Source organism: Salvia hispanica, chromosome 4 (genome assembly GCF_029641045.1).
Source record: "Salvia hispanica isolate PSC_SH4W2 chromosome 4, Shi_PSC_v1, whole genome shotgun sequence".
Lineage (NCBI taxonomy): Eukaryota > Viridiplantae > Streptophyta > Magnoliopsida > Lamiales > Lamiaceae > Salvia > Salvia hispanica.
In genome coordinates, this window is record NC_142695.1 from 24,776,088 (window position 1) to 24,799,082 (window position 22,995).

The 22,995-nt window shown below is 37.9% G+C and overlaps 1 protein-coding gene across 1 annotated transcript; it reads left to right on the top strand.

The window, feature by feature from the left end:
* The first annotated feature begins 4,703 nt into the window (after positions 1–4,703).
* LOC148927526 (uncharacterized) lies at positions 4,704–5,171 on the top strand. Its single transcript, XM_089056627.1, has 2 exons — positions 4,704–4,885; positions 4,949–5,171. The coding sequence occupies exons 1-2, from the start codon at positions 4,704–4,706 to the stop codon at positions 5,169–5,171; spliced, it is 405 nt and encodes a 134-aa protein (XP_088912753.1).
* Positions 5,172–22,995: the final 17,824 nt, after the last annotated feature.

Genomic DNA, 22,995 nt, shown 5'->3' on the forward strand with positions numbered 1-22,995 from the left:
GTTATGATTACTCTAGCCTTGCGTCTAACTCAAGGGAAACACGACCTGATAAAGCTAAACAAACACAAAGAGAGGAAGTATCATATCATTCGGGAGATTGTACAGAGATGAGACATATACGTAGTCAAAATTGCAATAGAAAACAATCTTGGTGATCCTTTCACGAAAGCCCTATCGGGCGAGACGTTTAATCGTCATATGAAAGGCATAGGTGTTAAGTGCATTAAAGACTCAGACCTGCATTCTCTATAAGTGGGAGAAATTGAAGAAAATTGACAGTAGTATACTCGAAAGCATGTTTTGAGTATAAGTGGGAGATTGTTGGAACATATATACTAAAAAGCATTTTTCAAGTTTATTTTGAATTTGATAAATTGCTTGTATATTGTAAACACTCTTCATTTAATGAGAATAATAAATGTTTTCTTCATACTGTGTATTTTACTTTAATGGGTATTGACCGTATTTAATTATATATTAAATTATATAATTAAAGCGCCGGAAAGTAAAATCAGTCTAAGTCTTCTACATTGAAGGTTGGGTCGTGGAACAGGTCATCACAGTAGGTGGCCCAACCGGTACCTTGTAGAAGTAAAACTTTTTCACAACCTAGATAGGCTTTGGCTACCTATCGTGAAAGGTTGCAGTGTCCATCCGAAAGTCGTCTTTACCTTGAGAATGACTAGTGACACTGGTGTGGTATAGCATTGAATGGATCTAAAGTATAGACACGTCTTTGTTGCTATCTACTGTAAGACGGTGTCTTGGAGATTTAATATTTCCTAATCTTTGTAATAATATAGGACACACGTTATTTAATCATACGCTGCTTTGACTTATCAATAGGTGCGGGTTTTTCGTAACCCAATATTCCTGATATCTTGGGTAGTAGTAATTAATAACTAGTATGGTGTCAGTTTTATTATTACATTGAATCGTGTGCCTGCGTGGTTTGACTCTATCCCCAAGAGGTGTTCGAGAGAAGTTCTATTATTCGGAAACCCGGCCGGTTTGGATTTAATCCAAGAATAAATAGAAAAGGAAAAGTATATTTTGATATACATCTCGTACTAGACAAACTCTTGGAAATAAAAAGATATTAATTAATTTAAAGTCTATAGCAGACTACAAATTAATTAATGGATATAGAAAGTCTTAGACACGGGAAATAATATATTAAAGAGGTTAACCCAGATTGCTTGTAATCATGGATTGGATGGGCGGTCAGTATTTCTTTGATAGTGGCACAAGAAATATTCCATTAGCCTTATATTGAATTATGGGTTATAATTTAATTAGTCTAGAAGGTCCAATTGGGGAGGCCCAATCCAAGCCCCATAGATCCCTAACCTAGCCCATCATAAACTCTATAATTAAGGATGTAAGGAGAGAAGACAATACACATTACACAAAACCTAAACCTAGCCTCCAAGCTTGCAATTTTCGAGCTCCTCACTAATAGGAGATTTCGAAATTTGCATAGTGTGTGCAATTGGTTTTTCTTGTCTTCTCCTTCAAGTTCCTTATAATTTCTAAGAGATTCCTCCCACAAGGAATTTAGATCTATAGAGTCAAGGGTCATAGGCTAGAAGATCTTTGGTCTTGCATTCACAATCAAGCTTCAAGATCTACACGTGGAGAAGTAGCAAGCCACTTCGATTCTTTGGAGAATCATTGTTGTAAGTATTCAACATCATAATTTAATTTAAACTATGTGATTAATTGCGCAATAATATGTATCTACATGTTCAAGCATGAAATTGAATCGACCCACATAATCACCTAAATAGATTCTTATGTGGATTTATTTAATTTGCATTTTCCGCTGCGATTATCCCCAATAGGTACACCCCACGCTCTTATTAGTGATGGAGGATCTCACTTCAACAATAGATGGTTGGACAGCGTGTTGGACGGAGTCAAACATAGAGTTACTTCGCCCTACCATCCTCAGGCGAATGGGCAAACAGAGTTAGCAAACAGGGAGATATTGGGAAATATTGCAATTAATGCAACAGATTATTTTTGAAACTTATTATCTTTGGTTGGTTTGAACTTATTTCTTTGATTTGGAATATTGAGAAATATTGCGTTTTGTTGGAGCTACAATAAACCTTTGACTTTTGAGCTTAGCCTATGTTAGAGTTTGTATACTAGAAATCACATTTCGAGTGATTGGATACTGCAAAACTCTATAGTTTATTTTCCAATTAATGCAACAGATTATTTTTGTCGTAATGTTGTTATCTTTTACATTCAAGTAGTCAAGATTGCGTAAGAGAACAACCTTGCAGATCCCTTTACTAAGACTTTGACGGTCAAACCGTTCGAGCGACATGTCGAAGGGATGAGGGTTCGACTCATTCAGGACCTCAACTCGCTTTCGGTATAAGTGGGAGAAATTAGACGTAGTGCACATTTTTTTGTATACTCGAAAGTGTTTTTAGTATAAGTAGGAGATATTTAGAGTTTGTATACTAGAAATCACATTTCGAGTGATTGGATACTGCAAAACTCTATAGTTTATTTTCCAATTAATGCAACAGATTATTTTTGTCGTAATGTTGTTATCTTTTACATTCAAGTAGTCAAGATTGCGTAAGAGAACAACCTTGCAGATCCCTTTACTAAGACTTTGACGGTCAAACCGTTCGAGCGACATGTCGAAGGGATGAGGGTTCGACTCATTCAGGACCTCAACTCGCTTTCGGTATAAGTGGGAGAAATTAGACGTAGTGCACATTTTTTTGTATACTCGAAAGTGTTTTTAGTATAAGTAGGAGATATTTAGAGTTTGTATACTAGAAATCACATTTCGAGTGATTGGATACTGCAAAACTCTATAGTTTATTTTCCAATTAATGCAACAGATTATTTTTGTCGTAATGTTGTTATGTTTTACATTTAATGTATGTTTATTGCATATTTAAATGTGTAATCAACGTAAAAAAGTCTAAGTCTAAATAAAGAAAATAAGAATTTCACAACCTAGATGGGCCTAGACTACCTATCGTGAAAGGTTGCAATGCCAGTCTGATTATTTCTAAGCCTTAATGAAATAAGATGACGTTGGTGTGGTATAGCATTGAATTGGATCTAACAGCAAGACGAGTCTTTATGCTATCTACTGAAAGATGAGGTTTTGATAATTTGTTTCTTAATCAATGTACGTTAGCATCGAGCATACGGTATTGATTGAGCACTACTTTGACTTGCCAATAGGTGCGGGTTTTCCATAACCCAAGAATCCTGGCATATTGGGTAGAGTAGATTAATATCTAGTGGTGCTAGGATTGCTATTATATTGAATCGTGTGCGAGCTGAGTCTCATTTGATAACGTTCACAAGAGGAGCTCGAAACGAGGTCTTTATTATTCGGAACCTAGCTAGTTGGAGTTTGATTACTCTATGAATAATAAATAAGTGTTTCTTGTTGAGTCCACTCTTGGAGTAAATATGTTAATTAATTAAGTTCATAGCCGACACTAATTAATTAATGAACGTTTCTATCTTAATCGCGAGAAATAAATAATAATAAATATTGGAAACACGAATTACTTGTAATCTTGAATTTGGATGGGGAGTGCAATATTACTTCTGTTATGGTTGTTCGTAATATTCCAATACAAGCTTGTATTAAATTGTGGGTTCAATTTAATTAGAGAAAAGATAATTGGGGGAACCCATATCCAAAGCCTTCCATAGAACCCTGACTGGGCCCAATATGTGAATTAATATAAATAGGAGAATATCCCTTCAGTGTGTAGGAGAGGACGAAATTTTCGTCCTTCAGCTCCCTCTGTGAGCAGTTTTTCTGTCCTCCATTATTCGAGTCCTTGTACTTTGGTGAGATCAGCCCACACTGACATCAACGTACTGTCCTGGAACCAGTCAGAAGATCCATGGTCTAGTAATCAAGATCTTCACGTGGAGAAGGCGCGAGCCATCTTCGATTCTTTGGAGAATCATAAAGGTAAATTGGCTAAATCCGTAGGAACATGTTTTATGATTCCAATTATGCTAAAACGTGTATGAATTCAAGTTATGAGCATGATACTTGTGATAATTGCGCGAATATAATTTATCTAAATAATTTGCTAAATAGATCAAGATAATTATGTAATCGATTTATGTATGCTTCCGCTGCCAACCCCTTCAGATACAACTCAAGAGTGAAGCCAAGTATTATTTTTGGGACGATCCTTACCTTTAGACGATGGGTTTAGATCAACTGATCAGAAGATGTATCCCCGAGTGGGAGAAAAAAGATGTCTTAAATCATTTCCATGCACTAGCATGTGGTGGTCACTTTGGGCCATGAAAGACAGCTCGAAAGGTTTTAGATAACGGGTTTTACTGGCCCATGTTGAATAAGGATTCTTTCGAATTCTGCCAGAGCTGCGCTAGATGCCAACAGACTGGGGGAATTTCTACTCGGGATGAGATGCCGCAAGTCCTGGTAATTTTCTGTGAGATTTTTGATGTTTGGGAAATGGACTTCATGGGCCCCTTTCCATCGTTATATGGGAACACTTATATATACTGATTGCGGTGGACTATGTGTCCAATTGAATAGAGGCCAAAAGAAGTCGCAAAATTTCTGAAGGCCAATATATTCAATCGGTATGGTGTACCCCGAGCGATCATCTCGGATAAAGGGACACATTTCTGCAACCGGACAATCGAAGCTTTAATGAGGAAATATGGCGTTCACTTGGTTATCTACTCCCTACCATCCCCAAGCAAATGGTCAGGTAGAAGTCTCGAACAGAGAAATCAAGGCTCTTCTGGAGAAAACAGTGAACCCATCTAGGAAAGATTGGAGTAAACGGCTCGACAATGCTTTATGGGCTTATCGAACTGCATTCAAAACTCCCATTGGAATGTCTCCCTACAGGCTTATATTTTGGCATGATGTGCCACCTACCTGTCGGCGGTGAACATAAAGCTTATTAGGCAGTAAGGAGATGAACATGAAGCTCCAGGCCTGTGAGGAGGAGAGAAAGCTTCAACTGCAAGAGCTAGAGGAACTTAGACTTGAGTCATTTGACGCTGCGATGTGGTACAAGGAGAAGACCAAATTGTGGCATGACATAAACATCCGGGTCAAGGAATTGCAAGTAGGTCAGAAAGTGCTCTTATTCCAATCAAGGCTCAAGCTGAAGAGATGATGCATGTCAAATTGTGAGATTCTCTCCTTCAATAAACCAGTCAGTTTAGAGGATGTAAGAACGATAGAAATGTTAGGTTTGGTATACTGAAAAGCATGTTTCGAGCAAGTTTTGCGCGAATAGAATCTTGTTTGTATACGTAAAACTCTACAATCCACTTTTAACCCGATTCAGTATTATTCGAGCAGTCTCGCACGAATAGAATCACTATTATTATTACATTGTGTTTGCTTGTGCATTTATAAGATGTTTTACAAACATTTAAATGCATAAGAAGTAAACAAAGTCTAAGTCTTTTGCTTAGTAGACCGGTTGTGAGCGTCGTCCACTTTAAGGTAACACGGTCAGATCTATGCAATGCTTTGCAAAAGAAAAAGAAGAATTTCACAACCTAGATAGGCTTTGGCTACCTATCGTGAAAGGTTGCAATGTCAGTCCGCATATTTCTAAGCCTTACTGAAATAAGATGACATTGGTGTGGTATAGCACTGAACGGATCTAACAGCAAGACGTGTCTTTATGCTATCTACTGAAAGACAAGGTCTTGATAAAATGTTATTTCTTAATCTACATATGTTAGCATTGAGCATACGGTATTGATTATGCACTAGTTTGACTTATCAAATGGTGCGGGTTTTTCGCAACCCAATAATCCTGATATATTGGGTAGTGGTGATTAATCTAGCGATGCTAGGATTGCTATTATGTTGAAACGTGCGCGAGGTGAGTCTCGTTTGATAATGTCCTCAAGAGGAGCTTGAACAAGCTTTTATTATTCGGAAAACTGGTCAGTTGGAGTATTATTACTCTATGAATTATAAATAAGTGTTTCTTGCTAAGTCCACTCTTGGAATTAATAAGATATTAATTAATTAAGTCCATAGCAGATATTAATTAATTAATGGACATTTATATCTTAAGCGCGGGAAATAAATAATAAAAGTGGAATCCCGGATTACTTGTAATTTCGGATTTGGATGGGGAGAGTTCAATATTACTTCTGTAGTGGGTGCTCGTAATATTCCAATATAAGCTTGTATTAAATTGTGGGTTCAATTTAATTAGTAAAAAGCTAATTGGGGGAGCCCATATCCAAAACCTTCCATAGATCCATGTCTGGGCCCAAAAAGGAACTTAATATAAATAGGAGAATAAAGGAGACAAAAATCATTCATTCATTATTACTCATAATTTTCGTCCATCTCTACCTAGAGGAGTTCGAATTTCTCTCCTAATTGGAGAAGAATTTCTTCTGTCTTCTTTATTCGAGTCCTAGTATTTTGATAAGATCAGTCCACCCTGATATCGAGATACAGTTCGGGAACCAGAGAGAAGATCTGTGGTCTAGTATTGAAGATCATTACGTGGAGAAGGCGCGAGCAATCATCGATTCTTTGGAGAATCAAATCGGTAACACTAAACCGTAGAATTCATGTTTTAGGATTTACTTTCTTTGAGCATGAATTATTTGCGTTCTAGCATGCAATTTTCTGTTTAACATGTGAATTGATTAATCGCATAATCGGTCAAATAGATCCTACGTCTGATTTATTTGTTTTGTACAAGTCTTCCGCTGTGCAAGGGGCACAAAACTCCATCAATTGGTATCAGAGCCAGATTTTTGGCTCTGATTATGTGGATTAATTTCATGTTATGTGAAATGCTTGAATGCATGTTTTTATTCGCTGTTTCGCTGTGTTTTTGTGAATTAATTGAAGTATGACTAATTGCGATTTTGTCCACTGCGCCGGCGAGAATCAATTATAAGCTTTGACCTTGTTTATCAATTAATTCATAATACGTGATCATTTATTTGCATGTAATGATTACATGAGTTAAATTTGTGATTACCTGGAGTGCAATTTTCATGCAAATCGTGTGAAAGGATTTATTCATGGCGTGAACATGGTGTCGGCTTCTTTATTTTTATTGTTGCCTTCCGTGTTATTCACTTGAATTGGAGATATGAATTGATGAATCAATTCGAGTCGTGTGGCCGAGGACGGTGGTTTGCACGTGTGCATCGCCGGCGGCTGCAGATACGACAGGAATGGCAGCGGAGACCACCGGTGATCCAGCTCGGAGGCGATGACGCAGCAGCGTTGTCAACATAGAGACGACGCAGCGTCAGGTGCATCCTCGCGAGAAGACGGACAGCAACGCAGCAGCGAGGCGGCGGCGAAGTCGACGTCGCAGCAGCGACGACGACTCAGCGCAGCAGGGCCAGAGATGCAGCTGCACGTTGATAACGGTGACCGGATGCTGGCAGCAGCGACGGCGGAGAGGATGCAGAAGCGCCGGAGTTCCGGGCAGCAGCGGCTGCGATGCCCGGCAGGCTGTCGGAGGTGACGCGGAGCAGCGTCGGAAATGAAGCAGCAGCGTCCCTCCGTGAGCAGCCGCGTGACGTTGCTATGTCTTGTCCCGTGACTTCGGTTTCCAAATTTGATTAGGATTTCCAAATCCTTGGATTCAATTTCGAAAATAATTCAAGATTAATTTAGAATTAAGATTTGAATATATCTTGTGGATTTTATATATTATATAAGATTTGATTTTGTATTAAATCAAGGATTAATTATAGAGTTTATCCTTATTTTATGGATTTGTAGGGATTTAAATCCTAGATGAATCTTAGTTAAATTTGGATAATGACAATCTAATATTTATCTATATCCTATGGATTAATGTGGATTTATCCCTAGACAAATCCTGGTTGGATTTAAATAAATATAATATTATTTTATTCTTATCCTATGAGTTTTTATAAATTTATTCATAGATAAATTCTAGATGGATTTGGATAGTGATAATATAATATTTTATTCGTATCTTATAGATTTATATGGATTTGTTCCTAGATAAATCTTGGATAGATTTGAATAATTATAATATAATATTATTTAATTCTATGGATTTATATGGATTTACTCCAAGTTAAATCCTAGATGGATTAGGATTAATATTTATATTAATTTATTTTACCCTATAGATTTGAATAGATTTAATTCTATTAAGACAAATCTTAGATGGATTAAAATATGTATTAATCCAAGTTATCCTTATCCTTTGGATTTATGTCCTAGATAGATTCGGATGTTAATGATATATAAGAAAATCCCCATTTAATTGGATTTAGATAAATTTATTTATCTAAGAAATCCTAAGTAATGTTTGATATATTCTGGATATCTATTCTAAATAGAATTAAGATTTGTATAAATCCTGGTTGATAGGATTTAATTTTTATCTTATGGATTATGATGGAATTGTTTCTATCTAGTAATATCCTAGTACGATTTAAATAATGATAATCATAGATCAACATTTTCTTGAATTGTAGGATTTGATTTTATCGAAATAAAATCTAGAATAATCCTAAATGGGATTAGATAGTTAATACTATCTTGATAAATCCTATCAGAAATTGAATAATTATGATCCAATGTAAAACTTAATTATTTAATTGATTCTCCCTTGACTAGATTAAATAATTATCGTTAATTATCATGTGTGTTTAAATGCTATGCATTAAATGGATTTATCTGTTTATTTGGTGTTTATCTATTTTAAGTGGATTATCTGCTTTATCTGCTTATGTGATAATTATGCAAAAACCATAAAAAATATCTAAGTGATGATTACAACAAGTGCGTTGTATACGGTCTCCATCGGTTGGTCTGCCAAATTTTGTGAAGCTGATTTTCTAATATTATCGCCACCCACAGAGTAGGGACAATAATCCTACGAAAACAGCAAGTTCATAAGGGCGGACTTCTCACATAATAAATAGAATGAACTAGAAAGTGGTTCCCGATATTATTGCCACCTGCAGAGTGGGGACAATAAGCCTAAGGAACTGCGAGTTTCAGGGTTCAATAATCAGAATTTATGAGATAGCTTGGTTTTGTTGTCAGCACATGAACATTGTTATGGGAGTGTGTTGCAGAAATAAAATTCTGTAATGCTAAATCTGATGGTCGTGCTTAGGCAGCATTAGACGTATCAATCTCCAGAGGAGGAAGCAATTGATGCGTCGGTGTTGTGACCAGTAAAATTGTCAAAATTTTAATGCATATTAACCTCCAGAGGAGGATACAATTTATTAATTTTGCAGTTGTAAGATACATAATTGTTTTGTGGTTATTTGTGATTATGTATTGAGCATGAGTATGTGATAATAAGTTTATTTGTCAAATCTTCATTATGTCATTTAATATTTGTCTGCGATCCTTAAAGAAAGAAAACTTGAATGCCTAAATTATGTAGACCGGAAACGAAAATGGATAAGATTCTCATCGCTGAAAGCTTGGAGTTTATACTCAATGATTCATGTCCTCCATTTCCTCGACATAATTCCACGAAGAATGTTCGAGAATGCATTATGCATGTACTTGACAAGCTCTTTGAGGAATAAGGTCAAACTATTTTCCTTTAAGTAGCTCGACAAGTCTTGGTAAATGACGATGAAAGATGGATATCAATAGAATCTGTCAAGATGATTCGATTGGAATATCCTGGAGTGACAGAATGTTTTGAGTGATCAACAGATCCTCAAATAGTTTCTGACACAAGTCATCGCCTAAAGTAATAAGAAATTACTACAAGAAGGTTTAGCTGAAAAGTAGAAAATCTTCAGAATAATAGTCATTATATTACTGTTAGAGGAAAGTAACATGATAGATGACGAATTCATAAAGGCTGCATTTTTCTTAGGTCCTAGTTCATTTGAACAAAAAACTAGATATGGAAATAGGAGAGCCTGGATTGTCATCGAAGTTTGTTTAAAGCGAGAAAAGATGTTTTGTGAGTTGGATTGACCTATTTTATAGAAGGACAATGAATTACATGACAATGCAACTTCCAAGTAAGAGATCTTGATCCAGTTAGGTTTTTGTTGCAGTGAGAGCTATTAATGCTCAACTATTGTTTTATGGTTGATGCTTAAGGCATCATAGTATTAAAATAATATAAGTGCGACAAGGTTGAGTATTCAACAACACATCAACTTCTTAATCATTGAATGATAAAGTATTTATGGCTAAGGCCTTAAGGCCAAAAAAATACTTAGAAATTGTTCGAACTGATCTAGACTATCAAGATTTTAACATTTCGTTAAATAGCTTGACAGTTGAGAAAGTCTGTTTAATGCACTATGAGTTAGAATCATTTGATTTTTCAAGAGATTCAGAATACTTATAGAAGTGCAACATAGAAAGACTAGCAAGTCTTAATGGTTTACACCATAAGGAGACGAGCAAAGGGTTATGATCAGTAGTGGGAGTCTAATCTCCATTAACGAATCCAAGCATTCATCTAGTGAATGAGATAGTTATGTAAGAAGGAATCTAAGTCTTTCTAAGACAAGTTTGATTAAGTGATGAGTTGTACTCATTAAAATCTTATCATTGATGGGATGAACATTAAAGAAACTACCAACATTAGTACCTTCTACAAAACACGAGTTGTGGACTAGAGCGACTCTGGTCTAGCACATCTCAAGGTGTAATGTTGTTCCAACACGTGTTGGAAAAGTGTCCAATAAATTGGAGTTGAGTACTGAGGCATGTTTTAAGGTTTGTCCCAAATGATGTAAGGTTATAAGTTCTGTAATCTTCAAAGATATAATTCTTGTATGAAGATCAAGAGATGAACTACAAGCCTAACAGCGTGATAACTCTCAAAATAAAGAGAGAGATATCGGATTTTCCACATTACCAAGAAGTCATACCATTAGAAACTATTGCACTAATAAAATCAACTTTAGTACCTAAGATTGTAAGAACCATATCGTAGTGGGAGCGTTCCACTGGAACACAACAAGTTCATGGGTCTAAGAGTGTCGTAAGACTCAGTCTTAGATTAACTTGAACATAATCCCTTTAACTACAAAGTAGTATTGGTTAATTTGGATAATCATCTTTGAAAAGGTGATAGATTCCATATTACAATCTAAGATAGACAACATGTTTTACAAGACTTGCAATACTACCTACAGGTTGTGTAAGTTAGTGGGAGCAAGTATCTTTGCAAGTGTAAATGTGGATCTCAAATGGCTAGACAATGACAATGAGTTATGCCCAAAGAGAATTATCTTCTCGCTATCGTTGTGCCAGGATTTCTTTGATCATATTGTCTATTAGAACTTACATAAATTAGAATGTATGTATTATGATTGTCAAGACAGTCTTCTATAAATAGAAGTCTTGAGGAAATCATCTACTAGAACATTCTAATGGATATGTAATTAAGGGCAAGAAATGCATGATTGGAAGCTTATATAGACCTTCGTGGTCTTAGGCAAGCATCTAAATCAGAGTATATGTGTTTTATCAAAATTGTCAAATATTTGGAATTTGACTTTTGCCCATAGCAGTGCTGTAAGCACAAGGAAGTTGAAAGTGCATTACATATGGTATTATTGGTACTCTACGATGATGAAATCTACAAAAGTTGCAAACAACTAAGATTGACATCTGGCGTAGGAAACTGGTTGTCTACCCAGTTTAAGATAAATGATTTAAGAGAAACTAATTACATTCTTAGCATCTAAGTTCTTTTAAGATCGCTAGTAAGAATGTTGAGATTCTCTTAGGAATCCTATATCTACACATTGCTTGGAACATTTAAGCATTAGAAATTCCATGAAAAGGTTTATACCTCTCAAGATGGAATTGTCTTGTCTCTAGTCAAGTGTCGTTTGACGCTTAGTGAGATCAAGAATTATGAGACCAGTTTTGGAGATAGATGTCTCATGTATGCTATAATGTGTACTAAGTTTGATATTAGTTGTGCTTTTGCATAGCAAGTATATATCATATTAACCATGGCAAATGATTTTGATTGAGGTAATGAATATACCCTAGTGCTTGAGAAAGACTAGTAACTATATTCTAGTTTATCAGTCATTCATGTAATGTCCTTGGGGTTACACTGTCTTAGTTTTATGACTAATCAGTGATCGAGTAAGTCATCCTCTGAATATGTGTTTACCTTAGGAAAATCTTCCTAATAGCTTTAATCGTAAGTTTGAGTATGCCTATGAGTATTATTTTTTGATTACTCTAGTGAAGGCTAACTCAAGGGACACGCGAGTTTATTAAGCTAAGCAATCACATATGAAGATGAAAATAATTAAAGATCAAGTACGCAGCAAATACATTATGATGAAAAAGATATTATCAGAGAACAACCAAGCAGATTTTTCTTTCACTTAGTGAAATGAATAGTAGTTCGATATATCTAGTACAAAGACCTACTTTGAGTATAAGTGGGAGAGTTTTTGGCAGTAGGTATACTCGAAAGCATGTTTTGAGTATAAGTGGGAGATTGTTAGGTTTGGTATACTGAAAAGCATGCTTCGAGCAAGTTTCGCGCGAATAGAATCTTGCTTGTATACGTAAAACTCTACAATCCACTTTTAACCCGATTCAATATTATTCGAGCAGTCTCGCACGAATAGAATCACTATTATTATTACATTGTGTTTGCTTGTGCATTTATAAGATGTTTTACAAACATTTAAATGCATAAGAAGTAAACAAAGTCTAAGTCTTTTGCTTAGTAGACCGGTTGTGGGCGTCGTCCACTTTAAGGTAACACGGTCAGATCTATGCAATGCTTTGCAAAAGAAAAAGAAGAATTTCACAAACTAGATAGGCTTTGGCTACCTATCGTGAAAGGTTGCAATGCCAGTCCGCATATTTCTAAGCCTTACTGAAATAAGATGACATTGGTGTGGTATAGCACTGAACGGATCTAACAGCAAGACGTGTCTTTATGCTATCTACTGAAAGACTAGGTCTTGATAAAATGTTTTTTCTTAATCTACATATGTTAGCATTGAGCATACGGTATTGATTATGCACTACTTTGACTTATCAAATGGTGCGGGTTTTTCGCAACCCAATAATCCTGATATATTGGGTAGTGGTGATTAATATCTAGCGATGCTAGGATTGCTATTATGTTGAAACGTGCGCGAGGTGAGTCTCGTTTGATAATGTCCTCAAGAGGAGCTCGAACAAGCTTTTATTATTCGGAAAACTGGCCAGTTGGAGTTTTATTACTCTATGAATTATAAATAAGTGTTTCTTGCTAAGTCCACTCTTGGAATTAATAAGATATTAATTAATTAAGTCCATAGCAAATATTAATTAATTAATGGACATTTATATCTTAAGCGCGGGAAATAAATAATAAAGTGGAAATCCGGATTACTTGTAATTTCGGATTTGGATGGGGAGAGTTCAATATTACTTCTGTAATGGCTGCTCGTAATATTCCAATATAAGCTTGTATTAAATTGTGGGTTCAATTTAATTAGTAAAAAGCTAATTGGGGGAGCCCATATCCAAAACCTTCCATAGATCCCTGTCTGGGCCCAAAAAGGAACTTAACATAAATAGGAGAATAAAGGAGACAGAAATCATTCATTCATTATTACTCATAATTTTCGTCCATCTCTACCTAGAGGAGTTCGAATTTCTCTCCTAATTGGAGAAGGATTTCTTCTGTCTTCTTTATTCGAGTCCTAGTATTTTGATAAGATCAGTCCACCCTGATATCGAGATATAGTTCGGGAACCAGAGAGAAGATCCGTGGTCTAGTATTGAAGATCATCACGTGGAGAAGGCGCGAGCAATCGTCGATTCTTTGGAGAATCAAATCGGTAACACTAAACCGTAGAATTCATGTTTTAGGATTTACTTTCTTTGAGCATGAATTATTTGCGTTCTAGCATGCAATTTTCTGTTTAACATGTGAATTGATTAATCGCATAATCGGTCAAATAGATCCTACGTCTGATTTATTTATTTTGTACAAGTCTTCCGCTGTGCAAGGGGCACAAAACCCCATCAAGAAATGCTTTAATCTAATCCCTCTGTGAAGCCCTCTAAATGTGAGTTAGAAGTTAGAGTAGAACACTTGGTACCGAAATTAAAACAAATAGAGATACCACCATTGATGCTTAGAAGAAAATGACATAGGCTAGTAAGGACTAAAGGTAATAGGTATAACCATTTGGTCCTAATTTTTTTGAACTACTGGACCTACCTCATTGGAAAGGCACCCCTAGTTAATACTTTTTGAGCCTGAACTGTAATTGTCCCTTTTTTTGAAACCATAAGCTTTCGTGCCATGTGAACGAGGGGGCAGGAATGGGGGCAACTCACCAATTGGGGTAGGAGAAAGGTTGTGAAATAGGGGAATATAAGGTCAAAATTTAGAAAAGAAAACGGGCAGAAAATGTTTGTAACCTGACCCGGTAGAAAAAGAGATAGAAAATTAGAAAATGGGCAGGAAAAATTTGTGCAACCTGACCTAGGGGGGAATCATAAAAAGTTTTAATAAAGAAAGTTTAGAAAATAAAACAGGCAGGAAAGGTTTGTAACCTGACCTGGTAGAAAATAAAATAAAAAGATAGGGCAGAAAAATTTATAAAAACTTGACCCAGCAGAAGAGGCTAGGAAACAAGGCCAAAATGGCCAGGGAAGTCTCCAAGTGGGAAATTAGATTTGTAAATAGGGAGGTTGTCTGTAATTTTTGTCCCTAAGTTCACATGTCCTCACATATTTTACTTATATTTCTTGAACTTAGAACCCTTAGGACTCTCACCTATACACAATGCAGCCCTCTGTACCCATTACAACCGAATTAAAGACCTTAAGGAACTTTTGTGTGTCAGTAGAACTCAAGGCATTAGTGGTATGACAAAATGAATGAGTGAATGGTTCTGACATCTCTGGTAAAGAATGAGTCACTAAGAGAATTCAACAGTTGGAATGATGAAAGCTATCTTGACAAACGGACAAGCAGATTAGGTAGAAGGGGGAGGGAAAGGAATATGAGACTGTAGACAATTGGATTGACCTTAAGCTTGTGGGGACAATTGCCAATAACGTAAACCAGTTCCATCCTTTCTTTCATGAGACGATGTGTTACAATTACCTATGTTTTTCTTTTCATGAACTTTTACATATTACAACATCTTTGAATAAGAACCATGCCTTGTGAAGTGCAGGATTTAGAAAGAGTGTATCGTGTACTGGATATATCACAACTCTTAGGTCCAGAGGATTCGCTAGATCACTAGGTCTAGTATAGAGAAGTAAAGAGATCGATCCCACGAGGAAAGATGTGCTAGCATGCATTTAGAGGGTTTTGGGAAAATTGGATGCTGCCACGCAACAAGTGGGTTGAGTAATTTCAACTACTGGGGTACGAGAAATTAAAAATACTTCAAATGCTAGACCTAAGAATAGGGAAACTTAAACATACCCATGGTTCGAAAACTTAAAATTAACTCCAAACGGTTTATCAAACTACTAGGTCAAGTAAAGGAGTTTCCTAAAACAGACAGACAAAAGAACACGAAAAAGCATTGGGACAGATTCCCGATTTAGCTACTATGGCAGATAAAGTTGCAAAAGTAAACAAATAACGGATCTGGACTCTAACTACCAACGATCTTCATCCTCTTCAGAAAATAAACATGAACTTGAACGAAATAGAGCATTAAAACAAAGCAAATTCAGATCGGACATTAAACACTACGATTAAGCACATTAAAACAGAGCAAATTCAGATCTAAAACTACTGGGTCGAGTAAACCGAAAGCAACAACAGAACATCCGTAACCATGCAGAATTGAAAATAACACCAATCAGATCCACAACTCCTTTCAACAATGCGTCTCTAATTAAACAAAATCTAACTTCAATCTGTCAAACCCTTACTCCTCATCTCCGATTCACACGATTCAACAGTAATTCAACTCCGATCAACCCGATCTCAACTCCAACAAACAACAATTGCGAAAAGCACCCAAAACACTAAATACCAACAATCAAACAGTATAATCAGCTGGAACGTAAACATAGAACTCCATAGCAACGATATTCAAAGTTTAACACCAAAATCAAAAGACGCCGAGCTTCTAAAATCCGTAGTCTCAGCTAGAACGACAGAAATCAAAAGTGAAAAATAGTAAATTGCTTCTAAACTCCGTAGTCTCGGCTAGAACGACGAAAATCAAAAGCGAAAAATAGTAAATTGTATTTTCGCCCTTCACAAGGACGGTGTTACACCGCTGAATCAAGACTAGACTATCACCCAATTCTCAGAAATTACCCCATAGTGTCTAAATGTGCAGAGTAATGTAGTGTGTGTGAGCTAAGAGTGAGCCGAGAGAGATATCTTGCTGATGATTGTTGCCTCTATTTAGAGTTTCAGCATTCGATTTTGCTTTATTCATGTTTGGATATGTTTGATTTTCTTTTGATTACTTAGATCTAGGTTCAAAATGTTCTGATTGTTGTTTGATATGTTAGATTTAGCTGTATGTAGTTAGATTTACGTCAGATCTAAGCTTACATATGTCAGTTTTCATGAAACTAGGGTAGTTACTGTCGATCTGCTTTTAATTCGTTTAAATTGCATGGATCTAGTGCTAATTGGTTAATATCCCGTTTTTCACTACATTCTATGTTTCAGATCTGTCGTAGTTGATTAGCGAGTCTATTTTGGTTTGTTTGAGGACGAAGATGATACACTCGAATTTTGCACTGTTTTAAGGCCATTATTTGGTCCGTTTTTTATGTCAAAGTCACTCTACACGTCCATTATTTGCATATTTTGTCGATCTTGGTATTTTGACGTGTTTTGTGAGAAATGTGCATAATTGAGCTGAAAAAGGGAACCAAAAGGAAAAGTCTGGAAATTTGGAGTGAGACGGCGACCGGCGACCGCCGGCGCCTGGTGGGCAGAGCAGTGCAGCGGTACGCCTTGAAAAATTACACTTGGAAGAGAAGTCTCGCCCGACGACCGCCGGAAGTCATGTGGCGGTCCGCCGCCGGAGAAACAGACTCTCTGGACTCCAACGCGGCGACCGCCGGCCAATGTGCAGTGGCCCGCCGGAGAATGGCGGTGAATCCGAGATGCCCTAGATTTGCTCCAAGATTTACTATATTTTGAAGATCTTTTCTTTCTACAACAAGGATTGGCTTTCCCCTATAAATAAGACCTCAAGCTTCATCAAATTAGAGAGCTTCTACTTGCAAAATAATTCATAGAGATTAAAAGCTAGAGTACTTCACTTGTGCAAGGAGTTGGAGAAGGATTTCAAGAACATCAAGTACGAAAAGGATTCAACCTACGGATTTTATTTGCTTTAGTTTTATGTTCAAATTGTTTTCCCTTCAATCTATGTGTTTAGCTTATTTCATTATGTGTAACTAAACTCATAGGATTCTAGGGATGTGTTAGTAACGACTTTGGTTATACAAATTCATTTTTCTATTTAATATCCGTTTTGTTTTTACTCTATTTCTTCCCTAAGTAGTTCTGATGCTGTAAGATTGAGTGGCACAGTCTTGTTTGATTTAATATAGCTTGCTTCATAACTGTGAGAGAGTTCTAGCGAATTAGATTCACTTAGTAGACGCTACAGTTAGCTTCCCTTAAAACGGCACTGTTAATATAGCTTGCTTCATAACTGTGAGAGAGTGAGGACTTTTCAAGGGTCTTAGGGGCTTTATGCAGTTACGTGTTAGGATTGACAACCCTAATTTTGTAATCAACGTTTGCATCGCATGAGCATAAGCTAGGTGACTCGTCCTATCAAAGTAATAATTGTGCTAGGGTATTGTAGTTTGGAATTTGTATAACCATAACTGTGAACGCACATCCCTGGAATTCCCTTATCTCTATATTTTATCTTGTGAGTTATTTGCATCTAGTTGTTATTTGCTTTCGAATATTTTCTGTTTTCAAAATTTTTCAAAATCTCTTGTTTCTCTAGATAGTAATTGAGTTCTAGTAGAGGATAGGCACTTTGTGTTTGCCTTCCCCGTGTTCAATATACCAGTACCGACCTTTAGCTATACTATATATACTCTGTATACTTGCAGATTAATTTAGTGCTAATAAAAAGTGCATCAAGTTTTTGGCGCCGTTGCCGGGGAAGACAATTCACTTTGGAGTGATATCTTCAAACGGATAATTTACTACTTTGGATTTTAATTGCTTTTAGTTTTTATTTTTAGTTTAATTTGTTTTTGCTTTTGATTCTTATAGGTTTTGTATGCGAACGCGCTCTAGGTAGGACAACCTAGAAACGTTCGATTTAGAACTTGAACGAAATCGTAGGAAAATAAGGAGTGAAAAAGGATCAGGATCGATGGGTGTCAAAACGGACCTCACAAAATTGCAGGAGATGGTCAAGGTGTTAATGGACGAGAAAGATGCAGAAAGGGCAGCCCGAGAGAAGTTAGAGAAAAAGAACAAGGAAATTCTACCCGTAATGAACATGTTCAATCATGGGAATACAATTACTTTTCCCGAAGGCCCTCGTATTGACGCTAATAACTTCGAGTTACGCATGACCCTTATACAAAGGGTCGAGAAAACTCCTTTTGCAGGTAGGGCCACCAAGGACGCCAACCGCCATCCCTCCAAATTTGTGGAAATCGCGAACACGCTCAAGTTAAATGGTGTCGACGACGATACCATAAGGGTAAGACTCTTTCCATTCTCATTGACTGATTATGCTAAAGAGTGGTTTGAGTGTATGCCCCTAGAGAAGGTCTCCACATGGAAGGACATCGTTGCAGCCTTCCTCGACAAGTACTATCCGCCAGGCACAATCTTGAAGCTGAAAAGCGAAATCTTTCAGTTCATCCAAGGCCATGATGAGCCCCTCTATGAGGCGTTTGCTCATTTCAAAGATCTTCTCCGAAAGTTCCCTAACCACGGTTTCACCATGGACCACCAGGTAGGAATGCTTTATAATGGATTTAATGAAAAAATTTATGCTATGTTGGATTCAGGGGCAAACAGAGGCCTCTTGAGAAGGTCAGGTGAAGATGCCATGGCAGGGATCAAGGAATTCGCCACCAATAGCAGGGGGTGGTCGAAAGAAAGGCACAACTTGAAGATGATAGCTGCAATTGAAGAGGCCGAGGAAAGCTCTTTTGCGAAGGAATTGGCCGAACTCAGGGTTAGGATAGACCAAATGGACACCTCGAGGAAGGAGGATCCGATTCCACCAACCTCCATCATAGAGGTCTCTAACCCGAAACCCCTGCCCCGATAGTGAAGGAAATAAACTACATGCAAGGAGACGGTTCCAACAAAAACTACAACAATAATTATCGCCCTAATCAGGGGGGCGATAATTTCAATAATTATAATGAAAACCGACCTCATCCAAACCTTTCTTATTCTAACAATAATTTCTTGCAACCCCCTGTAGGATTTAGTGTTGTCAAAGGAGGAGTAGTTGAAACAACCAAAAAGGAGGAGAAGTATGATCAATGAATCACGAGGATCTTGGAAATAATTACGCAAGACAGAAAATTTAATGATACCAAGATTGAAGTGGTTGAAGCTAGGATAAACAACCTCGAGCAAGGAACGAACACGATCTCAACTGTCATAGCAAACATCAACACTCAAATGGAGCAGATCCAAAAGAAGTTAGATGAGGACATGGCAAAGGCATCCTCACAAGTGGATGACATTAACAAAAAGTGGGTAGCGAGACAGAAATCTGGAGACTGCCAGACCGCCGGCGGACCGCCACACACCCCGCGGCGGGCCGCCACTGAGACGGCAGAACCACTTACTCAGCAGGGACTCGTGCGGCATAATGGGATTGTGCTACCTTTCCAACCAAAGAGGAAGTTTAAACTCGAAGAGCAGTTCAAACATTTTTTGAACATGTTTTGCAAAGTTCATAATAACATTCCTCTAGTTGAATCGTTGCAGGAAATACCTAAGTATGCAAAGCTACTAAGGGAGACGGTGATGAGGAAGAAAAAGCCAACGAAAGCCGACCTTAAGCTACCGCATCATTGCAGCGAGATCATCCAAAAAGAAAGGGCAGTGAAGCAGAGAGATCCGGGCCAATTCATTATCATATGCCGGATTGGAGAAGGGAAAGTTGACAAAGCCCTATGCGATATAGGATCTTCCATCAATCTCATGCCACTGAAGTACTACGAAAAGCTCAACATCGGGCCGCTCAAAACTTTAGACATGACACTAAGGTTGGCCGATAACTCGTCCATAAAAACTGTAGGTATGATTGAGGATGTCTTAGTTAAAGTCGATGATTTTATTTTCCCCGCAGACTTTATTGTGCTTGACATGAAAGTAGACAAGAAAGTTCCTCTAATCTTAGGGAGAGATTTTCTTGCCACTTGCAAAGCTTTGATTAATGTAGATCGTGGCGAGATTACAATCAGTGACAACTATAGCCACTCCACCTATAAGATCGAGAGCGAGATGCTCAAGTTTAAGTAGGCGAAGCGGGTGAAGATGGAACGGCAATGCAGGGCAATCATGGTCACGGATTTGACAAATCCCCAAGACCCATTTGAAATGGAGGATCCTTCTACCTCTACTATCTACATTGTCAATGAGGTAAGACGTTCTCCCAAAATGGACAATCCTAACTCCTCTACCTCTGTTCTGCAGAAGAAAAGGAAAAAGAAGAAGAAAGCACCCAAGGAGGACCCCGAGATTTATGTTATTAAAACCAATAAGGGGAAATACAAGTGGTGGAAGAAGCTGGGGACCAAGTTGCTCCCTATGCCAATTTTCAACACTCGTCGCTGATCCGCCCAAATAGTGGGCCACTTCAAGTTGAGCTAACGACTAAAAACAAAAGCACTGGTTGGGAGGCAACCCAATCTCCTTTATTTATCAGTTTTTTACTCTTCTCATTTTTATTTTTTTTTTTCATTTTTCTTTTCTAAAAAAAAAAAATTACGGGTGGCAGTCGCCGAGCACAACACGGCGGTTTCCACACGTTTGTTCACATGTGCAGGATAGGTCGGGTCTAGGGCAAGCTTAGGGCGGGCCGAGGAAACCGTTGGATGGGCCGCGGCGGCCCGCCGAGACGTGCCATTTACGAAGGCCCGTGCGGCGGCCCGCCACGCAGCATGCGGCGACCGCCTTACGCAGTCCAGAAACAAGAATGGCCTATTTAAGGTATGTTTTCTATTCCTTCTCCCATTCCTTCTCAAATTTCTTTCCTTGTACATAATCCCCACCTTTATAAATAACCAAATTCACACACCCACACTCTCATTCTCTCAATTCTCTCCAAGTTAAGAGTTCTTCTCCTCCAATTCTCATCAACACAAGGTATGAATCCTAACTCAATTTCTGAGCTTTGTTTCAATTCATTCATGGATTTTGGCATGTTTCGGATGAATTGTTCGGTAGAAACTCTTATGATATGATGGGGGATGATTGTGTATGCGTATTTTTGAATTTCCATGGTTGATTTGTGTATGGGTGATGATTGAAGCTTGGTGAATAGTGGCTCCCTCTTGTTTATACTTGTTAATATGTTGTAATCATGTTCATAGCATTGTGAGGCTATTATTACTTCCATGAATTGCAATACTTGAGAATTTCAAAGAGATTGTTGATTTGTATTGATTTATTGTTGATACGTCTCTGCATGGGGGATAAATTCACGTTGGGGGGATGGATTTTTGTGTCCTAGTTTGGATGATTATGCTCTACATGTTTACATGCTACCATCTAGGATGATATAAAACACAAACTTGCAATTGATTGTTAATTCTTTGTTCATGCTTATAAGATTGCAAGTTTGGGGGAACCTTTGATTGCCCATTGGTTGATATACTTTTTTAAAAAAAAGATATATTCTTCTTTTGTAGGAAAATGGGATCAAATGGAAAGCCCGAGAATGCAAAGAACTATGGCATTAGCCTTGCCTCGTATGAGCAAAAGGCTATGTGGAAGAAGTTGTCGGCGAGAGAGACGGCGCCCTCGAGGTACCCCCACGATTTCCCTCTCCAAACTTTGGGGATCACGGAGGACTTTTGGGCGTTGTGTGATGTGGGAAACGGGAACGGCCTTCGCTACATGTTCGAGGGGAAGTTTGGTTGTTTGCGGTGTATGATATTGAGGTGGATCAGTGGGACATATCGGAGCATGTACTCCATGCTAGAGTCTCCACACAAGTTCTACCCCTTCCATTTCATATCTCGGTGGTATATGAGAAATGTACCAGGGTTGGTAGGCATCCTCTTTGGGATAAACTTAGGGAGGTTGCTGTTCGCACAGAGGGCCTTCCGTGACTGGTGGGGAGGGGGGAATTTTAATATTTTTCTTTCTGAGGATGAGCGGCAGGGAAGCAATAAAAATAGAACAAGAGAAATGGTTGAGTTTGCGGATACCCTAAATGATTGCCAGTTACTGCACCTTGGAGCAGATGGGGCAAAATTTTCATGGGAAAGGGGGGAAACATTTGAAAGGTTGGATAGAGCTTTGATCGGGGAAGGTTGGCCGGACCTGTTCTCATCAACTAGAGTCACAAATCTTCCAAGAATCCTTTCGGATCATAGTCCGTAACTCATTTAATGCCAGTTGCCAGGACACCCTGATTGGGCTCGTTACATGCATGGTTTTATAGGGTTTATTACACTAACATGGCTAACAATGTGCAAGAAGAATGGCGAATTCGAGTGTGCAGGAGCTGTAAAACAAAGAAACCGGCAATTGCAAGAATGACCGGATCAACTCAGAAAAGGAGTTAAAACAACATGGAATAGAGCCAAGTTGATCTGCTGCGCGGCCGAACTGATCAAGTGGAGTCGTGCAGCTGCAATGCTGAGTCACATGAGAGAGAAAGAACAAATGCTACCATAGAAGGACAGAGTTGTCAAAGAACAAGATGGGCTTACCGTAGGGATTTAGGCCCACATTCGCTCTATTATTATAGCGAGAGTGCACAGACTCATTATCACGCATCATCTTCATTTACCTCAAATTCAACTTACTTTTC

Excerpts from the sequence above, each read along its gene's own strand:
- LOC148927526 (XM_089056627.1), top strand. The coding sequence starts at position 4,704 with ATGGCGTTCACTTGGTTATCTACTCCCTACCATCCCCAAGCAAATGGT. Across the intron at positions 4,886-4,948 it reads TTCAAAACTCCCATTGGAAT|CTTATTAGGCAGTAAGGAGA; the intron begins GTCTCCCTACAG and ends GTGAACATAAAG.